Source organism: Balaenoptera musculus, chromosome 17, assembly GCF_009873245.2.
Source record: "Balaenoptera musculus isolate JJ_BM4_2016_0621 chromosome 17, mBalMus1.pri.v3, whole genome shotgun sequence".
NCBI classification, from domain to species: domain Eukaryota; kingdom Metazoa; phylum Chordata; class Mammalia; order Artiodactyla; family Balaenopteridae; genus Balaenoptera; species Balaenoptera musculus.
The window spans coordinates 412,178-439,630 of NC_045801.1; the positions used below are offsets into that span (position 1 = coordinate 412,178).

At 56.6% G+C, this 27,453-nt stretch overlaps 3 protein-coding genes across 11 annotated transcripts; 2 read left to right on the plus strand and 1 right to left on the minus strand.

Moving 5' to 3' along the window:
• Window positions 1-10,699, minus strand: SLC52A2 (solute carrier family 52 member 2). 3 transcript variants are annotated; one of them, XR_005017028.1, is made up of 6 exons: window positions 10,263-10,403; window positions 9,741-9,932; window positions 8,786-9,653; window positions 8,545-8,668; window positions 4,589-4,743; window positions 1-247 (listed from the first exon to the last, which is right to left on the minus strand). XR_005017028.1 is itself a non-coding variant. In XM_036830326.1 (5 exons), exons 2-5 carry the CDS (start codon window positions 9,868-9,870, stop codon window positions 8,224-8,226), a joined length of 1,335 nt encoding a protein of 444 aa, XP_036686221.1. In that variant the 5' UTR covers window positions 9,871-9,932; window positions 10,613-10,699; the 3' UTR covers window positions 7,959-8,223. The 3 variants fall into 3 exon arrangements, 2 of the variants coding, with proteins under 2 accessions (XP_036686221.1, XP_036686220.1); XM_036830326.1 differs by lacking the exons at window positions 1-247; window positions 4,589-4,743; window positions 10,263-10,403 and adding exons at window positions 7,959-8,436; window positions 10,613-10,699; XM_036830325.1 differs by lacking the exons at window positions 1-247; window positions 4,589-4,743 and adding an exon at window positions 7,959-8,436.
• A 95-nt stretch (window positions 10,700-10,794) lies between these two features.
• Window positions 10,795-14,822, plus strand: FBXL6 (F-box and leucine rich repeat protein 6). Of its 7 annotated transcripts, none has more exons than XM_036830322.1 (10): window positions 10,795-11,247; window positions 11,504-11,662; window positions 11,828-11,891; window positions 12,200-12,331; window positions 12,407-12,514; window positions 12,606-12,719; window positions 12,788-13,019; window positions 13,108-13,354; window positions 13,648-14,288; window positions 14,576-14,822. In XM_036830322.1, the coding sequence occupies exons 1-9, from the start codon at window positions 10,826-10,828 to the stop codon at window positions 13,829-13,831; spliced, it is 1,662 nt and encodes a 553-aa protein (XP_036686217.1). In that variant the 5' UTR covers window positions 10,795-10,825; the 3' UTR covers window positions 13,832-14,288; window positions 14,576-14,822. The 7 variants fall into 7 exon arrangements, with proteins under 7 accessions (XP_036686217.1, XP_036686218.1, XP_036686215.1 ...); XM_036830323.1 differs by having other exon boundaries at window positions 12,407-12,424; window positions 12,519-12,719; XM_036830320.1 differs by having other exon boundaries at window positions 12,200-12,514.
• On the plus strand, window positions 14,154-16,351 carry TMEM249 (transmembrane protein 249). Its single transcript, XM_036830910.1, has 7 exons — window positions 14,154-14,288; window positions 14,457-14,549; window positions 14,657-14,807; window positions 15,061-15,155; window positions 15,290-15,485; window positions 15,676-15,761; window positions 16,040-16,351. Exons 1-7 carry the CDS (start codon window positions 14,154-14,156, stop codon window positions 16,331-16,333), a joined length of 1,050 nt encoding a protein of 349 aa, XP_036686805.1. The 3' UTR covers window positions 16,334-16,351.
• The last annotated feature ends 11,102 nt before the right edge of the window (window positions 16,352-27,453 follow it).

Below are 27,453 nucleotides of genomic sequence, written 5' to 3' on the forward strand. Positions count from 1 at the left end.
CAATCGGGGGCAAGAGCTTTTATAGACAGACAGAGGGGGCTACGTGTAGAAACAGCACAGTCAACTCTGACAGTCACCTTGAAATTAGTCTTTGGTGGTCTGACCAGCATCATCTTGATTGTTTTAAGTACAGTTAATCTTCAGTTCCAGGGTCTGTTTGTTCCCTTTTCTTTGAGGCCAGTTCTTGGAATTGCGGCAGCTTCTGTCATGGCTACAGCCTGGTCATCATGCAGTTAACTTATTCCACCTGGCAGGGGTTTCAGTATCAACAAGACAGCTCACAGGATACGGCTCAGAATATGATCTATAGCCCTTGAGAAGGAACTAAAGGAATTTGACTCGGCTTAATGACTAAACTATTATTATTTGGTCTCCTTTGACTGTTTCCTTTTTTTCTGCATTTTCTCACTTCTCTCTGATTAAACTTATTCTTTGGCTAAAGTTTTTCCACAGACAAAAGGCAGGCTGAGGACATAGGGGGCAAGGACCATAGGGTCGTGCTCCGTTTCATCACCACACAAAGTTATTACAATATTATTGACTATATTCCCAACACTGTATATTTCATACCTGTGACTCATTTATTTTGTAACTGGACGTTTGTACCTCTTAATCTCCCTCACCTATTTCACTCATCCCCCACCCCTCTCCTCTCTGGCCACCACCAGTTTGTTCTCTGCATCTATGAGTCTGTTTCTGCTTTGATACGTTTGTTCTTTTGTTTTGCTTTTTATTCCACATATAAGTGAAATCGCACAGTATTTGTCTTTCACTGTCTGACTTATTCCACTCAGCATGATAACCTCTAAGTCCATCCATGTTGGGACTTCCCTGGGGGTCCAGTGGTAAGGAATCCGCCTTGCAATGCAGGGGACGTGGGTTCGATCCCTGGTCAGGGAACTAAGATCCTACATGCCGCGGGGCAACTAAGCCCGCGTGCCACAATTACTGAGCTTGCCCGCCTCAACTAGAGAGCCCATGCTCCCTGGACCCCATGCGCCGCAACTAGAGAGAGAAAACCTGCACGCCACAACTAGAGAGAAGCCTGCATGCCACAACAAAAGATCTCACATGCCTCAACGAAGATCCCGCATGCCGCAATTAAGACCGAACACAGCCCAAAATAATAAAATCTAAAAACAAACAAAAAAAAGTCGAGACTTCCCTGGTGGCACAGTGGTTAAGAATCCGCCTGCCAATGCAGGGGACACGGGTTCGAGCCCTGGTCCAGGAAACTCCCACATGCTGCAGAGCAACTAAGCCCATGAGCCACAACTGTTGAGCCTCGTTCTAGAGGCCACAAGCCACAACTACTGAGCCCATGTGCCACAACCACTGAAGCCCGTGCCCTCCAGGGCCCATGTGCCGCAACTACTGAGTCCGCGTGCTGCAACTACTGAAGCCCATGCGCCTAGAGCCCGTGCCCCACAACAAGAGGAGTCACCACAATAAGCCCACGCACTGCAATGAAGAGTAGCCCCCGCTCGCCGCAAGTAGAGAAAGCCCGCATGCAGCAACGAAGACCCAACACAGCCAAAAAAAAAAAAAAAAAATCCATCCATGTTGTCACAAATGGCAAGATTTCATTCTTTTCTATGGCTGAGTAATACTCCATTGTATATATGTAGCACATCTTCTTTATCCATTCATCTGCCAATAGGTTGTTTCCATATCTTGGCTATCGTAAATAATGCTGCAATAAACATAGGGGTGCATATATCTTTTCTAATTAGTGTTGTTTTTTTCAGACAAATACTCAGAAGTGAAATTGCTGGATCATATGGTAGCTCTATTTTAATTTTTTGAGGAACCTCCATACTGTTTCCCATAGTGGCTGAACCAATCTACGTTCCCACCAACAGTGCACGAGGATTTGCTTTTCTCCACATCCTCACCAACACTTGTTATTTGTTGCCTTTTTATGATGGCCATTCTGACAGGTGTGAGGTGCTATCTCATTGTGGTTTTGATTTGCATTTCTCTTATGATTAATGATGCTGAGCATCTTTTCACGCGCCTGCTGGCTGGATGTATGTCTTCTTTAGAAAAATGTCTATTTAGGTCTTCTACCCATTTTTTAAAATAAATTTATTTATTTATTTTTTTTGGCTGTGTTGGGTCTTCGTTTCTGTGCAAGGGTTTTCTCTAGTTGCGGCGAGCGGGGGCCACTGTTCATTGCGGTGCGCGGGCCTCTCACTATCGCAGCCTCTCCTGTTGCGGAGCACAGGCTCCAGACGCGCAGGCTCAGTAGTTGTGGCTCACGGGCCCAGTTGCTCCGCGGCATGTGGGATCTTCCCAGACCAGGGCTCGAACCTGTGTCCCCTGCATTGGCAGGCAGATTCTCAACCACTGCGCCACCAGGGAAGCCCCTACCCATTTTTTTAACTGGGTTGTTTGTTTTCCTGAGGTTGCATCATATGAGTTCTTTGAATATTTTGGATATTAATCCCTTGTTGGATATAACCTTTGCACATATCTTCTTCCATTCAATAGGCTGCTTTTTCATTTTGTTGATAGTTTCCTTTACTATCAAGTAAAAGTGCAACAACTTTTTAGGTTGATGTAGTCCCATTTATTTATTTTTGCTTTTGTTTCTCTTGCCTGAGGAGACATAGCCAAAAAAAAAAAAAAAAAATTGCTAAGACTGACGACAAAGAGCGTACTGCCAATGTTTTCTTCTAGGAGATTTATGGCTTCAGGTCTTACATGTAAGTCTTTAATCCATTTTTAGTTTATTTTTGTATATGGTGTGAGGAAGTAGTCCAGTGTGATTCTTATGCATGTAGCTGTCCAGTTTTCCCAACACCATGTATTGAAGAGGCTGTCTTTTCCCCTTTGTATATTCTCACCTCTTTTGTTGTAGATTAATTGACCATAAGTGTGTGGGTTTATTTCTGGGCTCTCTATTCTGTTCCACTGATCTATGTGTCTGTCTTGATTACTGTAGCTTTGTAGCTAATTTTATTCTTTTTAAAGATTGTTTTGGGGAACTGGCGGTCCCGTGGTTAGGACTCAGCGCTTTCACTGCCGAGGGCCCGGGTTCAATCCCTCGTTGGGGAACTAAGATCCCACAAGCAGCGTGGTCAAAAAAAAAAAGGATTGTTTTGGCTATTCTGGGTCTCCTGCATTTTGTTATGAATATTAGGATTCGTTTGTTAAGCTTTTGCAAAAGGCCAGCCTGAATTTGATAGGCATCACTTGAATCTCTGGATCAGTGTGCAGAGTTCTGCCACGTTAACAACCTAAGTCTTCTGATCCATGAATATTTACTCGCATCTTTAATTTTTTTCAACAGTTTTGTAGTTTTCCATGTAAAAGGCTTGCTTTTCTTTTGTTAAATTTATTTCTAAGTATTTTATTCTTTTGATGCTATTGTAAATGAAAATTTTTTCTTAATTTCATTTTCAGATTTTTTGCTTCTAGTATATAAAGATACAACTGATTTCTGTATATCGATGTTGTAATCTGCAAAATTTGGTTGAATTTTTTAGTCCTGATAGTTTTTTGTGGATTCCTTATGAGTTTCTTTCTTTCCTTTTTTAAAACATTTATTTATTTATTTGGTTGTGCTGGGTCTTAGTTGAGGCAAGCAGGCTCCTTAGTTGCGGCACGTGGGCTCCTTCGTTGTGGCATGCAAACTCTTAGTTGTGGTGTGCGTGTGGGATCTCGTTCCTTGACCAGGGATCGAACCTGGCTCCCCTGCACTGGGCGTGCGGAGTCTTAACCACTGCGCCACTGGGGAAGTCCCTCCTTATGAGTTTCTAAACATAGAATTGTGTCATCTGAGGGACTTCCCTGGTGGTTCAGTGCCTAAGACTCCGCCCTCCCAACGCAGGGGGCCCAGGTTCGATCCCTGGTCAGGGAACTAGATCCCACGTGCCGCAACTAAGAGTTCACGTGCCACAACTAAGACCCGGCGCAGCCAAATAAATAAATAAATATAAAAAAAAGAAAAAGAGAAAGAAAATCAGTTAAAAAAAAAATCACATCATCTGAGAATAGAGATAGTTTTACTTCTTCTCCAATCTGGATGCCTTTTATTTCTTCTTCCTGCCTAATTACCCTTGCCAGGACCTGCAGCGCAATAGAGAGCAGACACCTTTGTTTGTGGATCTGCCTGCTTTTCCTCTCTGGATGCTCAAGGCCGCGTGCTAACTGGCCCTGGAGCCCGAGCACCCTGGCCTCAGCATCTCTTCGCATCCCTCTGGCTTAAGTCACAGTGGGGGTGGGGTAGCGGGGGGCATGGGCGGCATGGACACCGGCAGTGGGGGGCGGGGCGCTGCGGAGCTGCCTTCCCCACAACTTGCCTTTATAGAGAATTGGCGCCCTGGTCTCCCGGCCACAACACGTACCCGCTCAGTGCTCCGGCTCAGCGCTCTCAGAGGGTGCTGTCCACAGAATGTTTTTCAAAGGGAATATCAAGGGCTGGCTCGGGGGTGTCAACGAGGGATCAGGTAGGGAATCTTTTGCAATCTGCTTTCTAAAGAGCTCGGCTTTCCTGCCTCTCTTGCAAAACGAGGGGAATTTCCAGGCTGGTTTGCCACCTGCCTTTCATTTAGCTCATACAGTTACGCAGACAGAAACCTACCTCCTCCTGGGTGGTCCTGCCGAGGAAGGTCCTGCCTTCTTCCCCCACTGGCCTGGCTTGAGGTTTTCTGAGAGGGTCAGACGTCCAGGAGACTCTTCTACGCAGGTTGGAAGTGGGTCAGGGAAGCACCCTGCTCAGGAGCTGGAGGTGGGGGCCTGGGAGACGGAAGGGTCATGGGGAGTACGACAGGGAGAGTCTCCAAGAGAATGACCGACTCTCCCCCAGGCAAGGAAAGATTAACCAGTGCTGTGCGTGCAAAGTCTGAACAGTCCTAAATGCTTCAGAGAGGAGACGAAAGAGGATTTCACAACGCCTGCAGCTGTGACAGACAAGAACCAACTCAACTTCAGCAAGAAACTGTGGGCCCACATAACTTGCAAGTCCAAGGGGTTTAGTTTCGGGTACAGCTGGATCCAGGAGATCCCAGAATGCTCTCGGAGTTCTGCCTCTCTCCACCCCTCGCTCTGCTTGCCTCTGGGATGCCTTCATTCTCTGGTGTGCACCCTGAGTAGTTTGGGTATTTTTTATAGCTCTTGGGATGACTGACACCGCCGAGACAAATCTCTATTGGATCCTGACTTTCTCCACAGGGCCAGGGCTCCCAGTTCCATCACCACGGGCAGGAGGATGGGCACCACAGCTGGATTAGCCGGGGCACCCACCCAGCCAAAGGGTGGAAGGCAGGGGCCTGGGACTGACAGCCCACTAGAACGACAGGGGCCTCTGAGCCCCTGCAAAGTGCAGTGGAGAGCACGTGGCCCCACTGAGGTGGGCAGCACCCCAAGACAGTGTGGGCCTGGTCCGAGAGTGGCCGATTCTGGAATTGCTGATGACCTGCACCCGCTCCCTCACCAGAGGCCCAGTCACTCCCACACTCCCATCCACTGGCCCCATTCCCCACGGAAGTGAGGAGGTCCCTCTGAATCCATGGAGGGGAGGGAGCCCCTGAAAGGACTCATCCCTTGTCCCCAAGTCAGGCAGTGGGTCTCTGAGCTGGCGCAGATGAGGGGCGTGACCTTCCCCTCACCCAGGTGTTGTCACACTCATGCCCGCGTCGGAACCCACACCTGCCTAGGGACCCCGGTGGGCTGACGAACCCAGGACTGAAGGAAGGTGAAGGCCCCACCTCTACCTGCTCAACCAGAGCCGGTGAGCCTCGCCCCTCTCCGCCTTGGGGGAGCGGCCGCACACCCGCGGAGGGGCTGGTGTGGCAGGGCACACCCTGGCTGGCTCTTCTCTGGTTTCGAGAGAACCTGAGCCACAGACCACAGAGGGCCCGTGGCTCAGCTCTGTTCTCACACAGGGGACGGTGCCTTCGGTCCTGCCTTGGACACCGCCTCCCTTCTGGGGTCTCCTTCAAGTTCCTCACCGCCTCGGGCCTGAGAGACCCTCTGGGCAGGGCTGTGAGCTTGAGCGGCTGGCCACCTGCCGTCTAGCTGGAGGCGTGGGTGCCCGGATAGGGCCCTGGGGGGACGCTCAGCCCTGAGGGGCTGGCGTGGTGGGCCGCCCTTCTTCCCGGCCACTGGCCGCACGCCTGGACGCAGCGACGGGAAGGGTGTGCCGAGCGGCTCTCCAGGACGTGGCCCCGAGGCGTCTTCCTCCCCTGGTTGTTTGGGCTCCCGCCTTGTTCCCTTCGGGGAGCTGACCGGATGCCCTGGAGACGCCAAAGGGCAGGGGCTCCCTCAAGCCACCCCTGCAGTCCTGGCCTCCGGGGCTCAAGGCCACCCACCCGCTTTGGGAGACTGTGCCTTGCTTCCCGGGGCCCTGGCGCCTGGCACACGTGGCGCAGACACACGCCGGCAGGGAGGCTCCACAGACGCCCAGCGTGAGGGGAGGCAGGAAGGAACTGGGAGGAGGGTCCCCCAGCCTCCGGCCCCAGGGTGGGCAGGGGCGGGGCGAGGGCAGCGTCAGAGGCGAGGGGAGGGCAGGCGGAGGCTGGGGGCCACACCACCCCCGTCACGCCCTCGGCCTCCCCCCTCCGACTCTCCAGGGGTGGCTTCCACAGCTCACACCCGCCTGCCGGTGCCCCCTCCCCAGCCCTATCAGGTCAGGGGCCCGGGTGGTTAGCACCCTGGAGGGCGGTGGCCTTCTGCTTTAAGGGCTGGGCTGTGTCTGGGCCACGTGGGAGCCTGGTCCCACCACATGCCTGATGGCGGGTCAAGGCCTGGGGATCTCTCCCTCCCGCCAGGAAGTCCCTCAGCTCAGCTGTCCGAGCAGGACCAGGCCGGGGAGGAAGACCTTGAGAAGCCTCCGCGCAGCCCGAGTCAAGGACAGGCTTCAGAAGCTTAGAAAGGGCATCCGGAGAGGGCTGGCCAGCAGGGCAGGAGCCGCTCCGACCACTGCCCAGGCCCGGCCCCTGGGGGCTGCAGGGCCCCCTGTGGAAGCCAAGGCACCTTGTCTGTGAGGATGGGCTCTCAGTACCACGCCAGACACCGCCACACCGGCGCACGGCTCAGGTGTCCTGCCCCCTGGGGAGCCTGTGTCCCCCCCAGGCCTCTGCTCCCCACCTGCCCAGGAGGCACAGAGGAGGCAGCAGAAGCCCAGGCCCCGGCCCCGCGGCAGCCTCCGTCTGAATCCCCTCAGACCCTCCCGGCCCTCCTGGCTCGGGCGCACTCCAGTCCCCAGCAGCCCCGTGCGTGGGGGCCCCCGGTGCAGGACAGCCTGTGTTTGGTGCTGAGCTCCCTGCAGACACCAACAAGCAAAGGCCTGGACTGCTGTCCCAGGGTGGGGACAGAGCATGGGCTGCTCAGAGCCAGGGCCATCTGCCAGCAGCCCCAGGAGAAGGCAGCCACTGTCACGTCTGTGTGACTAAAGGGTTTGGAGCCTTTGCAGGTTTGATCACTGGAGCTACAAACGAGGCTGGTGGTTTGGGGGAGGGGACCACGTCCTTGGGCAGAAGAATCCCAAGATTGGCTGGACCCTCACACCCCAGTCTCTTCTAAGTCCCACTCGCTGAGCCCTTTCTGTGCCAGGACCTGGCAACAAGCCCCTGGCACAAATCCCCCGGTAGGATCCTCCCATAAAGCAGCGGGTAAGTGTGCCACACCCAGGCCACAAAGGCAGCGACTACGCGGCAGCCCACGCGGCCTGACCCTCGCGCCTGGCTGGCTTGGCCCACCACACCACCTCTGACTGCCGTAGCCTGTGTGGGTCCTTGGCCTACACTCCAGGCCCCGGGGGCTGGCCTTCACCCTCCCTCCGGGCAGTTTTGTATGTGTATCTGTGTTTAGGAGCAGGTTCCATGACCCCCAGGATCTGTGAGAGTGCCCCAGGGAGTGGGGCAGGCCCCTGCTGAACAGGTCAGGCTACCGCTCTAGCTCAGAAGAGGTCTATCCACACAGCAAGAGTTGTTCCTGGGATTAGCTCCAACTCATGGAATAAACATGCTTTATTGTACAAATCCCACACAGGCCCTGGGCCTGGGCCAAATCCACATCCCCAGCCGAGCCCTTGCTCCGAGCCTGCTCTGTGGTCCCAACCCTGGCCCGCAGTGCCAGGTTCTCCGGTGGAGTACGCAGGCATCCGTGAGCAAGCTGCTTGTGGGGTGGGCCTCCCTGGGCTGTGGGCACGCAGGCACTGTGGCAACCCCAACCTGAAGACAAGTGGAGTGGAGCGGAGTCCCCACCTGCTCAGGCTTAGGGGCCACAGGGGTCCACACAGTCCTTCCCGCTGCGGAACACATGGTAGATGCTGGTGGGAGGGAACATGGCCATGGCGCCGAGCAGAGAGCCCACCTGGATGGCCACGCCAGCTGCCAGCAACGACTGCTGGCCGCCCCCATGCAGCAGGGAGCTGGAAGCCACCTTCACGTATGAGAACACGCCGAGACACAGAACCCACGACACCACCTGGGAAGGTGGACACAGTAGCAGGCTGAGCGTGAGATGCCCCTACTCTAGGGCGAACCCCCTCCCTACTGCCACCCTCTTTGCTTCACTGTCCCCCGACATACTTACCACAAGGACCACCCCTGCAGAGGTGCCCACCAGAGGTGGGCAGGGGCTCAGGATTGCCAGCGCCATCAAGTAGGCCCCAAAGAGCATGCCCAGCAAGGAGAGACTGCCCAGCCCTGCCAGGGACCTGCCAGGGGTGAGCAAAAACTCAGGGCTCAGGCCCAGGCTCTGAGCCAGGCCTGAGCCAGGCCCAGGCTCTCACCCCTAAGTCCCACCCTGAGTGGCCTGGGCTGCCTGCATATACCTGCATAGAACACCCATGGCCAGGAAGCAGGCGAGGGGATTGGCGGCACTGCCCAGCACCACAGCCAAGTGGTAGGCTGGGCGCCCATAGGGCAAGCAGGAATAGCTCTGCACAGCAGGCAACACGCCATTGGTCAGAGCGTTGGTGACGGCCAGCAGGCCCAGCAGGCAGACACCACGGGTGGAGAGCAGCCGATGGGCCACAGGTTCTGGGCTGCGGGTGGTGCCTGCCGCCTTGCTGGAAGACTCCTGCAGGGGTGAGGCCTCTTCCTCTTCCTCCACTCCTGGGGCTCCCACCTGCAGGCCAGGCCCTGGGCCTCCTGTAGGTACAGACGGTGGTGACGGCAATAGCACCAGAAGACCCTGAAAGGCGGCAGCTGAAACAACTAATAAGGCGGACAAGACCCCAAAAAAAGTGCTGGCAGGAAAACGCTCTGGGAAGTCAATGGGGGGCCCAGGAGTGCCATTGGTGGGGGTTGGTGGGCACTCGAGGCGACCCACACCCTGCACTAGGGCCAGCACACAGGGCAGCAGGGCACTGAGGCCCTGACCTAGGAAGAAGGACCGCAAGAAGGAAGGCGGCAAGCGGCTCAGGAAGGGCAGGAAAGTGACATTCGAAGCACAACAGGCCAGCGCCAGCACGAAGGAGAGAGCAAGGAAGGCCACGGAGTGCTCCTGCCCCGCCACTGTCGCCACGTGGGGCCACAGAGGGGCCAACAGGGCCGTGCCCACCACGCTCAGCGCCTGCACCACTTGGATGGGGGTCCGCTCGCCCTTGTCCGGGGCCAGCCGCCTCCACAGGGTCACCACCAGCAGACCCAGGTTCCCCAACGCCACAAGCACAGAGAGGTAGGAGGGGAGACTCCAACCTGCAAGGGAAAAAAGGAGGCAGCCGTGTCAGGGGCAGGATGCGCAGGACCAGAGAGCAGCCTCGCCCCCTGCCCACATCGACTCACCCTCGGGGAGGTCTTTCACCACCACAGGCAGCTCCACCCAGATCCCGTTGATGGTAGCCCATGAGCCCATGCCAAAGAGGGCTACCAGCACGTGGGTCAGCACCAGACGGCCCAGCGGGGGTGCTGCCATTTAGCCCAAGGCTGGAGCCTCCAAGACAAGGCAAAGGTCACAGCCAGCTCTTCTTTCCCCACCTAAGTCCAAAAAAGACGCTTCAGCTCCTCCGGGAACTGAAAACTTCGTCTAGCTTGAAGGAAAGAGACATGCATGCAGAATTACAAGGGAGAGACACAGAACCACTGTCAGGAGAGGACCAGACGGCCAAGACCAGGGAAGCTGGGGGGATGCCGGGGGTGGGGGATGGGGAGGAGAAGGGACCAAGCACACCGGCAGCGTGTGCCGGGATCACGACACAGCAAAGGCCGGCAAGCAGGGAAGCAAGAAGGCGCCGAAGCCCAGGGAAGGATGACGAAAGAGGGAGATGATCTTCGGGTGTGAGTCACCGAGGCCGCCAGAGCACTCACCCCCACGGATACGGGACAAGGACTCCTGGACAGGTCCACCTCTCAGGCGCCAAGCACACCTCCGCGGCTTCTGCGAGACCCCGGACAGCGGAGCCAAGTCGGGGCTGGGGGTGTGGCCGCGGCGGGCACCGCCCCTCGCTGCGTCAGCGGGGGGGCGGAGAGCCGACCGGTGCTCTGGGGTGCCTGCGCCTCCCGGTACTGAACCCGCGCGCTCCCTGACCCGGCGACCGGCCGTCCCGCCACACTTGGAGGGCGCCGCCTCCGGCCCAGGGTCGAGGCTCCAGCCCAGAACCGGTGGGGCCGGTGGGGCCGGAAAACGCAGCCGAGAGGGAGCGAGGACTCCAACTCACCCGCCGGGACTCGAGAAACCACCCGCCGGCGCGCCCCAGCGCCTGATATCCCGCTCCGGAAATCGAGTGGGGAGTTCGGGGGCCGGGAGGGCCTGCCCGTGGCCCTGACCCCGCCCCCCGCGGCAAGCCGCGCCTCCGCCGGCCCCACCCTTCCGCCACAGGAGCCGCCTTTTCCGCTCTCCCTGGGCGGAACTCGGAACGCAGCGAGTGGCTATGGCGCCGGTTGTGGCCCGCAGGCGGGCGCGGCAAAGGGTCCGGATCTTGCCGCTGGCCGGGGCGCGGAGCCGCTCGGCGGAGGACTGGTGGTGGGATCGGCTGGCGCCGAGCGGCTCCGGTTACCACCTGCTGCAGTCGGACAGCATGCTGCTGGTGTTGCCAGGCCCGGGGCCCGCCCGCCCCCGCGCGCAGAGGCGCGCCGCCCGCCGTGCTCAGCTGCTGCGGCTCCGCGGGGCCCGCGCCGCTGAGGCCAAGGCCAAGCCCAGGACCGCACCCGCACCCGCACCCGCGCCCGCGCCCGCGCCCGCACCGCAGAAGGAGCCCGACCCGGGCTGGGGCGACCGCATTCCCTTGGAAATCCTGCTGCAGATTTTCGGGCTGCTGGTGGCGGCGGATGGGCCTATACCCTTCCTTGGCAGGTACCCCAGGACCATCGCGTACAGCGCCGGGTCTCAGGCTTACCTCTTAGGCACTCAGCGGGTGGCTGAGCGCCCACACACGCGTCCCAGAGAGCGCAGTCTCTCAGGGCGTCCAGTAGGAACCCCAGGGGCCCGACTTTGAACTGAGGGGTCCGCAGCATTGTGAGAGTTGGCGGGGGGCAGGTCCCTCCTCTTAGAAAACCCCATAGCGATCGACCACAAATGGCCCGGCCCCTCAGCAGAGATTTTCTCCCAGGGCTGCACGCGTGTGCCGCCGCTGGCACGAGGCCGCCTCCCAGCCCGCCCTCTGGCACACTCTCACCCTGTCACCCCCGCTGGCTGGCCGCCCCGCCAAGAGTGGGACCAAGACTGAGAAGAAGCTCCTTGCTTCCCTGGAGTGGCTTATGCCCAGTCGGTGAGCAGTTCCATTTGTTTCTTATCCCCTCACTCCATTTGTGTGTTGTGGGATAAGCCCCAGGTCCCCTCCTGCATCCTTGCACGAAGGTGATGGGTGGGGAGAAGGCTGGCAGAAGGGGCAGCGTGGGAACACTGTGCAGCTCTGCCTCTGCTGTCGGCCCAGGTTCTCACAGCTCCAGAGGCTGACTCTCATCCACTGGAAGTCCCAGGTACACCCTGTGTTGAAGGTGAGAGCTCGAGGCTGCCCTGCACGCCAGCCATGACACTCTGGGGTTACCCAGTGTTTCCAGGGAGTGGGTCAGGTACCGTGGGGCCCAACGATGCCCCATGAAGATGCCTGCTTGGTTCTCCTTTCCTGGCGTGTCTTCCAGCAGGGAGGTGTGAGAGGTGGGAGCACCCAGGTAGGCCTGGCATGGCCAGAAAGGAGACCATTGCTGAGGCAGTAAAGTGCGGCTGGCACCAGCCATTGGTCTCTTTGCCTTGTGGACCACAGCCTGCCCTCCCCCAACCCCAACTGGCTCTCTGTCTTCCACAGCTGGTTAGCGAGTCCTGTCCCCGGCTCACCTTCCTCAAGCTTTCCGATTGCCACGGTGTGACCCCTGACACTCTGATCATGCTAGCCAAAGCCTGCCCCCAGCTCCACAGCCTGGACATACAGCACTCCATGGTGAGCCCCGGAGTCCCCAGGGGCCCCAAGGAAGCCTGGGCTGAGTTGACCGGTGCCTCTGTGCTGGGTCTCCAGGTGGAGTCCACGGCTGTGGTAAGCTTCTTGGAGGAGGCGGGGCCCCGAATGCGGAAGCTGTGGCTGACCTACAGCTCCCAGACGACAGCCGTCTTGGGTGCACTGCTGGTAGGTTGGTCATGGATGGGCAGGAGCAGAGCTGGGTGCCAAGCCAGGGACTGCCAGGCCTCCGACCCTGTGTTCTCCGCCACCTCTCCAGGGCAGCTGCTGCCCACAGCTCCAGCTCCTGGAGGTGAGCACTGGCCTCAACCACAACAGCACTCCCCTCCAGCTGCCCGTCGAGGCCCTGCAGAAAGGCTGCCCCCAGCTGCAGGTACCTGCCGCCCCACCTCTTCCACCTGTCACCCCCCTCCCCACCTGCAGCCTGGGCCTCGCTCCCAGGTGCTGCGGCTGCTGAACCTGATGTGGCTGCCCAAGCCTTCCGGGCGAGCGATGACTCCCGGCCCAGGCTTCCCCCGCCTTGAGGAGCTCTGCCTCGCCAGCTCCACTTGCAACTTTGTGAGCAACGAGGTCCTGGACCGCCTGCTCCACGGCTCCCCTCACCTGCGCTTGCTGGATCTCCGTGGCTGTGCTCGAATCACACCTGCTGGCCTGCATGATCTGCCATGTCAGGGTCAGCACCCCCCGGGTGGTGGCTGGGCAGGTGGGACATGGGGATTCTTGCCCACCCCACAGCTCATGCCCATTCCTCTCACCTCCAGAGCTGGAGCAGCTTCACCTGGGCCTGTATGGCATGTCGGACCGGCTGACTCTAGCCAAGGAGGGCAGCCTTCTGTTAACGCAGAAGTGGTGCCACACTCTGCAGGAGCTGGACTTGAGTGGCCAGGGCTTCAGTGAGAAGGACCTGGAGCAGGCCTTAGCTGCCTTCTCAGGCACCCCTGGGGGCTCGCATCTGGCACTGTGCTCCCTCAACCTCCGGGGCACCCGGGTCACACCAGGCACGGTCAGGTCAGCATCCCCACCCCCGCCAGGTCCTTGGAGCCAGTATGGCTTGATCCCCTGTCCTGCCTGACTTGCCAGCTCCAGGGGTCTGAAAACGGAGCCCATACTGGCCCAGCCCCTGCTTGGGGTTGGCCTTAGGGACACCAAGGGTACTGGGCTTGGGCCTTGATGGCTGTAGGTGGCAGAGCCAGCTGCGGTGCAAGGGTAGAGAGGGCTCCTTAGACTGGCTCAGCCATGCTGTGCCTGGGTCTTCTTGGGGCCAGTGACTCAACCTCCCTTGGCCTACACTGCTCCCACAGCTCTGTGATCAGCAACTGCCCAGGTCTGCTGTACCTCAACCTGGAGTCCTGCCGCTGCCTTCCCCGGGGCCTGAAGCGGGCCTACAGGGGCCCAGAGGAAGTCCAGCGGTGCCTGCAGCAGCTGCTCGCCAGCCTGCCCCCCCCCTCCCAGCTAGGCAGCTCCAGCCAGCCAGCCCTGCCCTGACCCCTTTCCCATTTTTGGATGTTTGAGCATTTTGTTACAATAAAACATTTTTAGGAACTCGTGTGTGGTCTTTGGGATCCCAGTGAGAGGCTAGGGGTTGTCTCTGTGGGAACTACTTGGGGCTAGAACTGGCCCAGAACCTGTGTGTTGTGGCGTTGGGGGCAGCCCCCCCAGGGCTCCTGAGTCAGCCTGTGGCCGTGCCTTTCCTGCTCAATCCTGGGCTCAAATTTTGGACTGAGTGTGAGTGTGAGTGAGTGTGTGTGTGTGGGGGTGGGTGCTTTCCACCCTCAGGGACACTAAGGCGAGCTGTCTGTGATTGTATATGAGGCTCCGACCCGGGCAGAGGCGGCAGTGGAGAAGGGGAGGCCACGCTCAGCCACGGGGCTCGTGGTGGGGCACCTGCCTACAGATTCCTCTCCAGCTCAGGCCTGGGAAGTCCCACTATCCCACCCTTCAGGTGAGGGCTGTGCACCAGGCTGTACAGGGGGCCTCCAGTGGGGTGGGGCCTAGGGGGGAAGTGCACGCCCACCGCAGGGCCGGGCCGGGCGACTCCCTGGAGAAGGGATGATCAACAGGACGGCCCCTTCTAGAACCCGCCGCCCAGAGCTTCTAGAACCCGGCGTAGCCCAGCCTAGACCGCCACTTGGTGTTGCTCCCCCGCCTTCGCCTGAGAACTGCTCCTGCCTGGACCGCAACCCTGAGGGCTTTATTCTCCCAGGTATGAGTGTGGCTTTATTCTCCCAGGTATGAGTGTGGCTGTGAGCAGTGGGCAGTGGGCAGTGGCAACGGACGAGCCGCACAACTGACGGTCTGTACCCGACCCAGGCCCCCAAGGGCCGGCTCAGCGGCCTGCCTGCGACCTCCGGCAGCAAGCCCTTCCAGCTCTGGGCCCAAGGACTCTTCTGCACCGAGCGCAACCTGGCCAAGCGCCTCAAGAACAACAGTTTCTACCCGTTCACGCAGCAGCAGCCCAACGGTGAGGGCGACACTCAGTTGCGGGGGAACCAGAACCCGGCGGAGCGGGGACACGGGGCGGGGACTGGAATCTGAACGGGGCGGGGCCGGGCCGGCTGCGGCCTGCGTGGGCGCTGGAACCGCCGGCTGGGCCCGGACGGCGGCCCCGGGCCCTGCGGGCGGCGGGCTGTTCCGGGCCCAAGCCCTGGCACTTCCACCTCGGGCTGCGAGCAGGGGCCCGGTATCCTCACGCGCCCCCGCCGCGCCGCCCCCAGTCTTCGTGCTCGAGTACTACCTGGACACGCTGTGGAAGGGGACGCTGCTCTTCATCGTCTGCTTCTTCCTCGTCAGCTTCGGGCTTGTGAGCGAGGTCTGAGCTCCTGGGCCCGCCCCCCACGGCCTCCCTACCCTGGGGGCCGGACCCCCACTCGGTGCCCCGACCCCCACTCGGTGCCCCGCCCCCGGGTCCCGCGGCGGCTCAGGAAGTCCCCGCGGCGCCCACAGGTGCAGAAGCAGGAGACTTGGGGCTTCCCAGCCTACGGCGTGGGCGTGGGCCTGTGGCTCATGATCTCGTCGCTGCCGCGGCGCCGCCTGGTGCTGAACCACGTGCGCGGCGTGTACCACTTCTCCATCCAGGGCCGCACCGTGTGTCAGGGCCCCATGCACCTGGTCTACGTGCGCATGGCGCTCAGCTCCGACGGTGACGCACGGGGCGGGCCGCGGACTGGGGGATGGCGTGCAGGGGAAGGGGAAGCCATGTGGAGAGGGGAGGAGCGAACAACTGGCCCAAGCCCCCGCCCCCGGAGCCCCCGCCCCCGGAGCCCCCGCCCCCGGAGCCCCCGCCCCCGGCTCTCCAGAGACCTGGGGCTGAGCGGCTTGCCCCTTGCCAGCCTACGGAAGGTGCTTCTTCCAGCTGGTTCTGTGCGGCCACAAGCTGGAGCCGCTGGTGCTGGTGCAGCTGTCGGAGCGCTACGAGGTGGGTCCCGCCCAGCCCACCATGGGGTCCCAGACACGCTCCCTTCCCCTCCTTGGTTCAACATGACGCCAGCCACTGTTTAGGGTCTTAAGATAGGGCCATTTCGCAGGTGGAGAGTGCATACAACGGGGTCCTGGCCCAGGCCCTCAAGCTGGGAGCCGGCGGAGAGGGCGCCGGGGCTGACGGGCAGGGCTGGAGGTGCGGTCTGGCCAAGGGGAGGGGACGCCTCGGGCGCAGCTCTTGTTCGGGCAAGAGCTGACCACCATCCGCTCGCACAGCAAATGGAATACCTCGGCCGTCATATTGCCCGGAAGCTCAACATTAACTACTTCGACTGCCTGGCCACGTCGTACCGGCACGTGGTCCGCCACTGGCCGCCGGGGGCCGCCGTCGGCCGCCGTCAGCCCGGGCATCCTGCTGCGCAAGACCGGTGCCTAGGACAAGCGGAACTCTCAGTCCGCCCAGGACCTGTGATGCTGCCAGCTGGCGCCCACCCCTCCCCCACCCCGGGACTGCATTCTCCCTTCCCCTCCGATCTCCCACCTCCACCCGACCACTGGCCTTCTCAATAAAGCGACCTCCTGCTTCAAGCCTGCTCATTTCCTCCGCGCGGTGGGGGCTGCCGCCCCAGGGCCCTCCCGTGGTGCACACCTCGCAGGGCCTCAGGGAACCTTTCAGGGAGCAGCCCCGGAGTTTGGGTTGGAAGATGGGGGTCGTAGTGGGACTGAGGGTGACTAGTAGCCAGGCCTCTAGAACACGTGTGGGACACACTGCCTCTCTTGGTCAGTAGCACTGAACTGCTCCTACCAGGCTTCAGAAGTGCTGACCAATGAGCAGAATCCAGGAGTCAGAATCTGATTGGTCCAGTCTGGGTCAGGTGCTGTCCTAGTCCAATCAGCAATGGGATGGGGGCACCGCCGAAGGTCCAGCACTGTGCCTACGGGTGGATCCCGCACTGGACACTAGTGGAGTTGCTCCTGCGGAGCTCTAGGCCAGAGCTCAAGGCCTGCAGGGGAGTAGACCCACCATATCCCTGGAGCGTGCTCCTGCCTGCCTGCTGGAACCCCAGTCCCATGTTCCCTGTCCAGCGGGTGTTCTTGCCTCCTGGGTGCTGGAAGCTGCTGTGGGAGCAGAGAAGGCACCTGGGTCTCCCCGTCAGCATTTTTCCTCAGGGCCATGCTCACGACCCAGGTCTTTGTGCATTGTATCAGCTGAGTGTCCCTGGAACCAGGACCAGCTGCATAATTTGCAGGGCCCCATGCAAACTGAAAATGCAGAGGTCCTTGTTAAAAAGGTGTTAAGAATTTCCAGATGGCAGCACTAGAACATTAAACCAAGTGCAGGTTCTCGGACCTTGGGGCCCAGTGCAACTGCTCAGGTCACATGCCCGTGACGCTGGCCCTGCCTGGAGCCCTGGCTCATCGTCACTCACGGTTGGAGCAGGGTCCAGAGGCTGCGGGGACTGCTTTAGGCAATCCCAGGCAGCAACTGTTGCTCATGGCGCAAGGGCAGGGGTCCCTGCTCCTCGGAAGATGGGGCCCAAGTTGTCCTCAGAGTGACAGTGCCCAGCTTCTACCGGGGGAAGGGCTCAAGGGGGCGGGCAGAACCCGGCAGTGGAGGGCCTGGGATAGGTTGGGGGTCAGTGCAGCGGGGGGAGGTGAGGAGTGCCCAGGCTGCCTGTCGGGCGTGGACAGGAGTTGGAAGGGCACGCCAGCCGCTTGGGCTCCAGGAGGCTGCTCGGTCGGTCAGCAAGGCTTCAGGGTGGGCTTCGGTTCCAGCCAGGCAGGCAAGGCAGGCAAGGCCTCTGCCCTCCTGGAGCTGATGACCTAAGGGTGACCCAGATTGAAGTGCTGACTTCTTTGCTGGCAAAGTGGCTGGAAGGGTGTGGGGTCCCTCCAGCTAGGGGGTCAGGGCTTTCCAAGGATTCAGCATTTGAGCTGATACGAGGAGCTGAGGTCATAATGAGGTCTAGGGGGAGAGATTTCTGGGAAGCAGGGCCAGGGAGTGTGAGGGTGCAATGCAGGACTGAGCTGGACGTGATGGAGAAGCCACAAGGAGATGGGCCGAGCAGAGGAAGAGGACCAGGGAGCGGGAAACCGCTTGGGAGCTGTAAGCACAGATGCACTACAATCCGAGGAGGGAGTGGGGAAGGGCTGGGAGGTTGCAGGCACTGTGCAAGGAAGGAAGGGCAGCTGGGACCCTGATGGGGCAGAGGGGAACAGAGAGGATCACGGGCAGGTCTGAGCTCCCTTTTGAGGGCACAGCGGACAGGATTTGCTGGCAGGCTGGACGCAGGCTGGAAAGGACTACAGGGTTTCTGGCCTGGGCATTGGTGCTGGGGGATCATGGGGAGGAGAGATCGAGGAATCAGGGGTTCTGAGCTAGGGGGGATTTGAGAAGGCAGGGAGGCCCAGGGGAGAAAGGAGAGGAGCAGGAAGCATAGACCTGTAGCCATCATCCCGCAGGAGGTGCCTCAGGCCAAGGCCCTTATGTTCCCTGGCAGAACAGTGGTTAGAGAAGGGCAAGACCCTGAGGATGGAACCCTGGCACCTGACACACAAAGGATGGGCAGAGGACAGGCCCACAGAGGGAGAGGGACAAGACAATTGGAGAGGGAAGGGGCGAAACCCATGTCCACTGAGATGAGGGCTCACCAGGGGTGGGAGGACCCCCCAGGAACAGCCTCAGGGAGGGGGCTGAGCAGCACTGCAGGAGTGGGGGTGGGGGTGGGTAGGATGGGGAGGGAGGGGGGAGGCAGGGAGAGGTCACACAGGGAGTGTCACTGCCACGAGCAGAGAGGCAAGAAGGCTGCGTATGGGAGGGAGGTCTTGTTCACTAGTTTTTAAAAAATTAATTAATTAATTATTTTTGGCTGCGTTGGGTTTTCGTTGCTGCGTGCGGGCTTTCTCTAGTTGCGGCAAGTGAGGGCTACTCTTCGTTGCGGTGTGCGGGCTTCTCACTGCGGTGGCTTCTCTTGTTACAGAGCACGGGCTCTAGGCGTGCAGGCTTCAGTAATTGTGGCACACGGGCTCAGGAGTTGTGGCTCGCAGTCTCAGTAGTTGTGGCACATGGGCTTAGTTGCTTCGTGGTATGTGGGATCTTCCCAGACCAGGGCTCGAAGCCGTGTCCCTTGCATTGGCAGGTGGATTTTTAACCACTGCGCCACCAGCGAAGCCCTTCATTTTTATAATTAATTAATTAATTAATTAAGCTGCCCCAGGTCTTGGCTGCTGCATGCAGGATCTTTGTTGCCACGTGCGAGATCTTCCTTGCAGCGTGCAGGATCTTTAGTTGCAGCATGCGGGATCTAGTTCCCTGACCAGGGATTGAACCCGAGCCCCCTGTATTGGGAGTGCTGAGTCTTAACCACTGGACCACCAGAGAAGTCCCTTCTTGTATACTTTTAAAGGCATATTGTTCTGCAAGTGGGAATGGCCCAACCGAGAGATGTTTATTAGGAAGCAGGTGACAAGGGACATTTGCAGGAAAAACATTCTTGGTTGGGCAGAGAGGAGGGGATTGGGGACACAGTTGGGATGGGGAGCAGGATCTCTTGCCCATCCTCCACTTGTTCTTTAGAAAAGAGCCCCCTGGTGTTTAGCTAGGCATATGATCCCATAGAATAAGGACTGCATTTCTCAGACTCTGGTTCAGATAGATAATTGCTTGAGACTAAATCCTAGCCAATGCAATATAAGAATCATCTTGTGTAGACAGAAGGGGTGTGGCCAAGATGGCAGAGCAGGAAGAACCCGAGCTCACCTCCTCCCTCAGGCACACCAAAATTCCAACTATTTACAGGGCAGCTATTGATGAGAATGAACTGAAGACTAGCAGAAAAGATCTACAACTAAAGATATAAAGAAGGAACCACAACAAGATGGGTACGTGGGGCAGAGATACAGTATAGTCAAGACCCACACTCCGAGGTGGGCGACCCACACATGGAAGGATAATCACAATTGCAGAGATTGTCCCCAAGTAATAAAGGGTCTGAGCCTCACATCAGGCTCCCCAGCACGGGGGTTCTGCACCAGGAAGATGAGCCACCAAGATGGCTGGCTTTGAAGACCAGTGGGGCTTTCGTATGAGAGAGCCAGAGGGCTGTAGGAAACAGTCTCCACTACTAACAGCTGTGCACAAAATCGCACATGCTCCAAGACCCAATGCAGAGGCAGTTATTTGAAAGGAGCCTGAATTAGATCCATTTGCTCATCTTAGCATACTGGAGAGTCAGGAGACCACTGGGATTCCCCCTGGGGACATAGATGCTGGTGGCAGCCATTCTGGGGAGCTCATTCTACAACAAGGACACAGGTGCTGACAAGCACCACTCTGAAGTCATCCCTCTGGCCTATTAATGCCGGGGGCTTACCTGCCCACCAGCCAGTAGGCTGAACAGCCAGCTGTGTAGGGATCCAGCCCCACCCACCAGCAGGTTGGCACCAGACCTGGGATCCCCTGTGCCCCACAGCCAGCCCCACCCACCAGTGAGCCTGCACCCTCTGCATGAGGCAAGGTCTGGCAGCCAACTGGGCCAGGGGCCAGCCCCATCTACCAATGTGCCCACAGTAGCAGGCCCTGACACAACAGAAGGACCCTTGCAGCCCACACAGAGGGCAGCCCTAGAGCATACAGCTCTGGTGACCAGAGGGGCTGGGACATGAGGCCAGGGGCAACCCCTGGAGCCTCTGACAGCTGAAGGTGTCGCCTGCAGGCAATGGGGCCAGAGTCCTTCCTGGGAAGACGATCAGGGCAATGCGTCACGTGTGCACCACAGAGAAAAGTCCTAGGAGTGGCAACGGGACGGGAAGCCAGCCAGCTAGTGTGTAGAAGAGTGACCCGCCGCCCTCGCTGAGGAAGTGTGGTCCTCAGGCGGCCAGGTTGCTGTGAGAGTGAGAAGGTGGATGGTGGACGGACAGCAGAGAGGACGTAGTGAGCGGGGTCCTCTCTCTGGGGCAGAGCTGGAGTGGGGGTGTTGGGGAGGGAGCCATGGGGGCGTGATGTTCCAGAGGAAAGGTTGAATGAAAGTGGCAACCCCATGGAGAGGTCAGGGAAGTGAGGGTACGGAGGGCCACACTGTATCAGGAAGTGCGGGGCTGCCAGGCCACCACGTGCCAAGCTTCTGTGGAGCGTCAGAGGGATGGCAGTCCACCGCCTGCTGCCAGAGCCTACCCCTTGGTGGCCCAGGCAGCCCTGCCCTGCCGTCCCTCTGGTCACCTTCTCCCCTCTTCCTCCTCCTCCCCAGAGCTCACCCTCCTGCCCCCCCCCACCGTGTCTCCTTTAAAAGTCCCCAAAGAACAGTCCTGTAGGGGACACTAGTGGCCTGTGTCTGGATAGGGCAGATGCCTGTGTTGACACGGGAACACGGAGGTGTCTGAAGCGTATGGGAGTTCCAGCTCAGGCTCAGGCTGAATGAGACCAAGGCTGTGAGCAAGTCGGGCAGTTGGATCCCTTGGACTGAGGAGGGATCTGGGCCACTTTGGGGCAGCTGGCCTCTCAGAGAGCCAGCTGGAGACCCTGGACGCAGGAGGCTAAGGGGACACCCTGCCCCAAACCGGAAGGGGGCAGGGCCCCCCCAGTCATACCTCTGGCGCCCCCAGGTAGGGCTGGCCGGGCTCAGAGCAGGAGGCTGGGGCTGCCTCACACCACAGCCAGGCCACCTGCTCTGCTGTCTTTGTTTAGTTCCTAAGAGAAGAGTGGCGCTTTGTGATGGGGGGAGGGCAAAAAGGAAACCAGTCTGGCCATGAACTGGTCTTAGGTGGTGGTGGTGACAGTCACGTGGTCTGACTCTCTACACTTTTGTGCATGTCTGATATTTTCTATAATAAAATGTAAAAAAAACCCCAAAACCCTGAATTTACATTTTCATTGTTTAATTTGCATGACTTTTCTGGCAAGGCCTCATTTCTTGTGTAGTAAATCTCCTGTTAACCCCTTGGGAGTATCAGCATTTCCGTTCTGTACAAGTTCACCTAATACTACTTGTTCCTGCTGTCAGAATAGTAACCATTGCTATATTTACTGCACTCGTTTTCTACTACCTTGATGTTCACCCTTTGTTTTTCCTGGTCTTTTTCAGGCAGCCGGTTTCAGTTGCCTCGTGGTCTGGCCTCCCTGCTGCGGCTCTGACCTCCCGCCCCAGCAGGTCTGCCTCAAGCCCTTGTTCCCATGAGCCCCTCCCAGCACACAGCACTTGTTTAGGAGTAAAGCCCCCCAGTCCTGACACCCTCCCCCGGGGCCAGGCTCCAGCAACCCCCCACGCTCTCAGCCCCCGTCACTCAGCCTTTGCTCTCCCCTGGACCGCGGCCCCTCCACCCTGCCCCCTTCCCGCCAGCCTTCTCTGGGGGCTGCTTTTTCTCTCCCGCCTCGCCCCCAGGCCTGGAAGTGCCACGACCCCTCTTCCTGCTGCAGCCTGCAGCCCCTTCCCTCTCCTCCCCCAAGAGTCCTGACGCGTCCATCGTCCATCGGCCGCACCGACCATCCACCCCAGCCCTTGCCGAGGGCGTCGCCGCATCGCTGCATCAGGCCTGAATTCCCGGTGGTCTCGATATTCCCGTGGACCACCCTTCAACTCCCTGCCCCTCGGTGTTGACCTCTTCTTCCTGCCAGTGACCTCATCCTCTGCCTCAATGACACCCTGGACCCTGTCACCTCCAGTAACCCCCCAACCCTGCCCCGGCATCTCGGTTCAACACCCCGTTCTCTGCCCATCACCCCTCCCAGCTCACTGCTGACTCCAGCGCCCCAGAGCCCCAGGATGATGTGTCCTCACCCTCTCCTCATCTGGTTTAGATTCCACAATCACTGTCACCCCTCCCTTGCACGCCCCTTGATTCACATGCCTCTCTCAGTAGTAGCTCACCTGGATAAACTCAACCCCTCTGCTTACCCTCACTGGCCTCCCTGCTGTTCCTGAAAGACACAGAATCCCATCACCTCTGGAATAGAGGCCAAAGCCCATAACCACCTCACAGGCTTAGTCTCTGCCCCCTTCCTCTCCGTCTTCAACTTGTTACTGCTCTCCCTCATGCACCTGCCCTTCTCTGGCCTAGGGTTTCTGCCCACACTCCTCCCACTGTGGCCTCAGGACCTTTGCACGGGTTGTTTCCCTCAGTACTATTCGGTCTCAGTAGCCCTCCACTGCTTGTCTCCTCCCAGTCCTTCCCCGTCCTGCTCTCATCGTCCAAGCTTTCACTGGTTCGCCTCTGTTTCCGGGGCTGCACTGTGGGCTCTAGGAGCACAGAGATCAGTGCCTGCTGCCCCTGCTTCAGAGCACAGATTGACGTTCAATATAGGTTAGTGGGGTGAAGGCAGAAGTGGTTCCAGATACACCCACTGGGGCAGAGAGTAGGGCAGAGGGGGGTGAGAAGGTGACCACGGGCCCATGGGTGGGCACACACAGGGCTCCTGGCTCTGCTGGGGGCACGGTGCTGGGGATACAACACTGGGAGTCCCCACTTAAAGTCTGGCTCTTCAGTAACATGAGACCTGCCAGGCCTGGAAGTGGCACACACAGAAGCAGAGGAAGGCAGAGCAACATAGAACCAACACCAAATCCTTCCCGTTTGACATGGATAAGGGGCTGGGCCCAGCTGCTGCAGTGTGAAACTGGGCAGGGTGGGGCTGGTGGACAGAGGCCCTGAGGCCAAGAGGCTCTTCGGGGTACGGTCCCTGCAAGGGCCTCGAGTGCTGCAGTGCCCTGCAACCCACTGGGTCCGCTGGAGGCCAAAGTGGCCTTGCCTTGGGACCCACTCTCCTCTCCTGCAACAAAGCCCCCTATACCTCAGCTCTCAGTGGGAGAGACTCATGGTGGCCTCCGGTGCAAGAGGGCTGAAACTTTCCAAAGGGGCTAGTATCTCCAGCTGTCCTTTCCCAGCCTCTCCTAGCTGGACCCCACCATGGGGCACGGTTGTTAGGGGAAACACTGACTGAAACCGCCTGCCCTGGCCAGGCAAAGACAGTAACAGTTTGCATGAGTTATTTTATGACAGGAGATCCTGGTAAGGAACACCAGGAACTAACAAGCCACCACTGACCGGAAGAATACAGGAAAGGTCAAAAGGAGAGAGGAGACGCCAGTCCACATGTCCTACCAACCTCCCAGAATCCTCCTTGCTGGAATCCATCTTGGCTGAGCGGTTGCATGTGACACCAGAAAGTTCCCTGAGTCAGAATGATTGGCCAGAAACAACCCAGAAAGTAACCCCATCACCATAAAACCCAAGACTGCGAGCCACATGGCCGACCAGTCCTCCTGGGGTCTGTTACCCTCCTGCTCCCCACCTGGGCGGTCCTTCCCAATAAAGTCTCTTGCTCTGTCAGCACGTGTGTCTCCTCGGACAGTTCATTTCTGAGTGTTAGACAAGAGCCCGCTCTCGGGCCCTGGGAGGGGTCCCCCTTCCTGCAACAAATGGCAACTCTGGTGGGATCCCTTCTTCGCTACGACTGACATCCTGACCACTCGGGGTACTCGGGGACCAGCTCGCCTGCAGATGGACCAGACCCAGCGGCCGCAACTGGGACCCTTTTGTTCCTGGTCTCCTCCTGACGCGGACGACTGGCCAGAGTGCTCCGACCGGGTAAGGAGCAACAGACTTTATTGACCTCTTTCCCCTACCCCCTCTCTTTCCTCTTTCCACCCCTCCTATCCTACCCTTTTTCCTCCTGTCCTGGTCCTGGACGCAGGAGTCTGGTTGAGGGGCTTCAGCCTGATCTGAGTGTCAGAGCCCGATCACCTCCGGTGGGCAGAGAACTCGAACTCTGGCTCTGGTGTGGTCTGGTCTCTGGTTTCGGGTAGGGCCAAGTTCCCGTCCTCCCTTCCTGGAAGCCCAGGGAAAAGTCCCGTAATGCTTGGATGTCTGCAGGTGGCAGGAGACGTCTGTAAGGCCACCCCTTTTGTCCCCCCTCCTTCCCCTCCTCTTTCAACCTGGCCTCCTTTCCTCCCTTTGAAATCTTTGAAGAGCTGAGATATTTCCATTTACTCTGTTAGTACTCGGATCTGAAGTTCTGTGTCTCCATAGGAGGTTTTCTGAGAGTCTTCAATCTTGTATTTAAGGGAGTGTCTGATTAGAATGGCCGGGCCTGTGTGTGGTTTATACTTTGTGTTCTGTGCTGTGATGTGTGATGGCCATTCTGCCTTGTGAAATGGGATAACCTTGTGTGGCCACCATATTGTTTAGACTCCAGAGAAAGTTGGTTTAGGTAAAACTCTTGAAAACTGGTTCCAAAACTGGTTCTTTTTGCATATACATTTAGTAAAAAAAGCTTGATCAGACGTCTTTTCAGAATTCTGAGTCTGAGGGAACACATCCTACTAGGAGAACTTGATTTTCTCTCCCTGTGCCTCGAGACCAGGGCTCTCAGGAACACTTATCTTATCTAGACCATCTCTAAGTCCTGAGGTCGAGGGAAAAACAGGAAGAAGCCTTTAAAAATTTTACTTATTCCAACTGTTATTTATAAACTAGTGAATTTTATATTGTGATATCTGATTCATGACTAAGTTTAGAAAATGAAGCTAGATTTCTCATTGTGTCTGGCTGGATATATGTATGTCTCAGAGTGTGTCTCTGTCTTTGGATAATATTGCTGAGGTTAATTTGTAAATGAGCTCTATTTAATTGGCTTAAAGAAAAGTAAGAGCTTACAAATCAAACAATTCTAAACACAAGAGAAATTAAGGTAACTGAACTGGGAAATATTCAGTATTAAATTAATACCTGGTATTAATGTTTAAGTTTGTTGATCTAATTAATATAGACATGTCTTTAGCGTTACCAACATTAAGTATAATACTTTTATTGCACCTAGGTTTAATAGGAGTTAAATAAGATCTTATTGGGCTTCCCTGGTGGCGCAGTGGTTGAGAATCTGCCTGCCAATGCAGGGGACACGGGTTCGACCCCTGGTCTGGGAAGATCCCACATGCCGCGGAGCAACTAGGTCCGTGAGCCACAACTACTGAGCCTGCGCGTCTGGAGCCTGTGCTCCGCAACAAGAGAGGCCGCAATAATGAGAGGCCCGTGCACCACGATGAAGAGTGGCCCCCACTTGCTGCAACTAGAGAAAGCCCTCGCACAGAAACGAAGACCCAACACAGCCATAAATAAATAAACAAACAAGTAAATAAATAAATACATACATACATACTAACATCAACATCATCTAAAAAAAAAAAGTTCTTATATGTGTTGCAAATTTGTCAGCAAGGAAAGTAGCTCAGTGTGAAGAAACTTTTAAGGAAAGAAAATTCCAATGAGATAAGAGCTTTGGATGAACTTTTTAGGAATAAAATAAGATACTGAAACATTAATTACTGAACATTGGCTTTCTTTTACAGAGAAACAGAAAGTTTAGGACTATCAATAGATACGTTTAGTGCCACACTGAGAAATTTTCTATAAGAAAGCACATTTTTCAAGAAATTATTGGGATTTATGTTTACCAATCTACAGAGTGTTGATATAAAGGATAGTTCATAGTTGCTTAAGGAAAATAGGATGTGTGTTTTTAGTAAAGAAGGGATGAGGAATGGAATTGCATTTTATTAAGGGAAAAGGAAGTAGGTCTGACTTACAGGTAGCTGTTTCTGGATGGGAAAATAAAGTGATGGACACAGAAAGTGGTAAAAAGCTTTGTGGAAAGTGGACCCCAAGAAAAGAGTTCTGTGCGTGGTCAGGATTGACTAAGTTTAAAATAAATTGAGTAAATGAATTTTAAATGTAAGTGGGTGCAAAACTTGAATATGGCTTTTCTCTCTCTTAAGAGGACAAGATTTCTTAAAATGTTGAACTGCGTTTGATAACAGATTTCAAGTTTCTTTACCTTTTAAGTGATCTGTTCTGTATTTGCCTTTGAAATCTTTATTGTTACTTTGGCTAAGAGAATAACTATTGTTTCACAGTGACCTTTCATCCTTCGTGACTGAGTGTTCTAAACCCTTTTTAATTTTTTTTTGACAAAACTTCCTAAATCAAATTCTAATGAAGTCCTTTTTTTACCTCTAGCTAACTTTGGGATGCTTCAAAGGGCCCTTGAAACATCCCAAAGAAAAATATTAAACTAATTAAGTTCATCTGGTATGTTAAGTTACATGGGAAGTATTGTCAAATGAGTAATAAATCTTCTTAGGTTATACTGTATGGTAAATGTTACTAATATAGATATCCTAGACATTATAGGCAGTTCCTAAAATTCTGATATGTCCTGGTAAAATGTTATCAGTCATAATTCTAGTTATTATCCTAAAGTGTTGTATGTCACAGCAGTAACCAAGTTTCTTTGTCAATTGCATTGTAATCAGATTTAAACGTGCCTTCTTAAGTCTTTTGTCATTATAGACAGTTACGGTTTCACTCGAATGCCTTTGCAAAAATGCTTCCTCTTCAAGAAGATTTGTAGGAAGGACTTTTGGATAAATACAGGTTTCTGACTTTCAGACCATAATGCTGAACTGGGTAAGAAATTGAAGAATTCTAATGAAAAACCTGATGGCTTCATAAAGCTGTTAACGAAAAGGATTAGTTACATGGAACTGAGTGAACTGGTGAATATGGTTTAATTTTTATGGTTTTTATCTGAAAAATTACTGGTTTAAATCTGTGTTTTCCAGGTATACAGAAACCTTCCCCTCAAACTCATTATGACTTACAGAAATTTGGTAAATTATACTTTTGTAAGCAGAATTGAA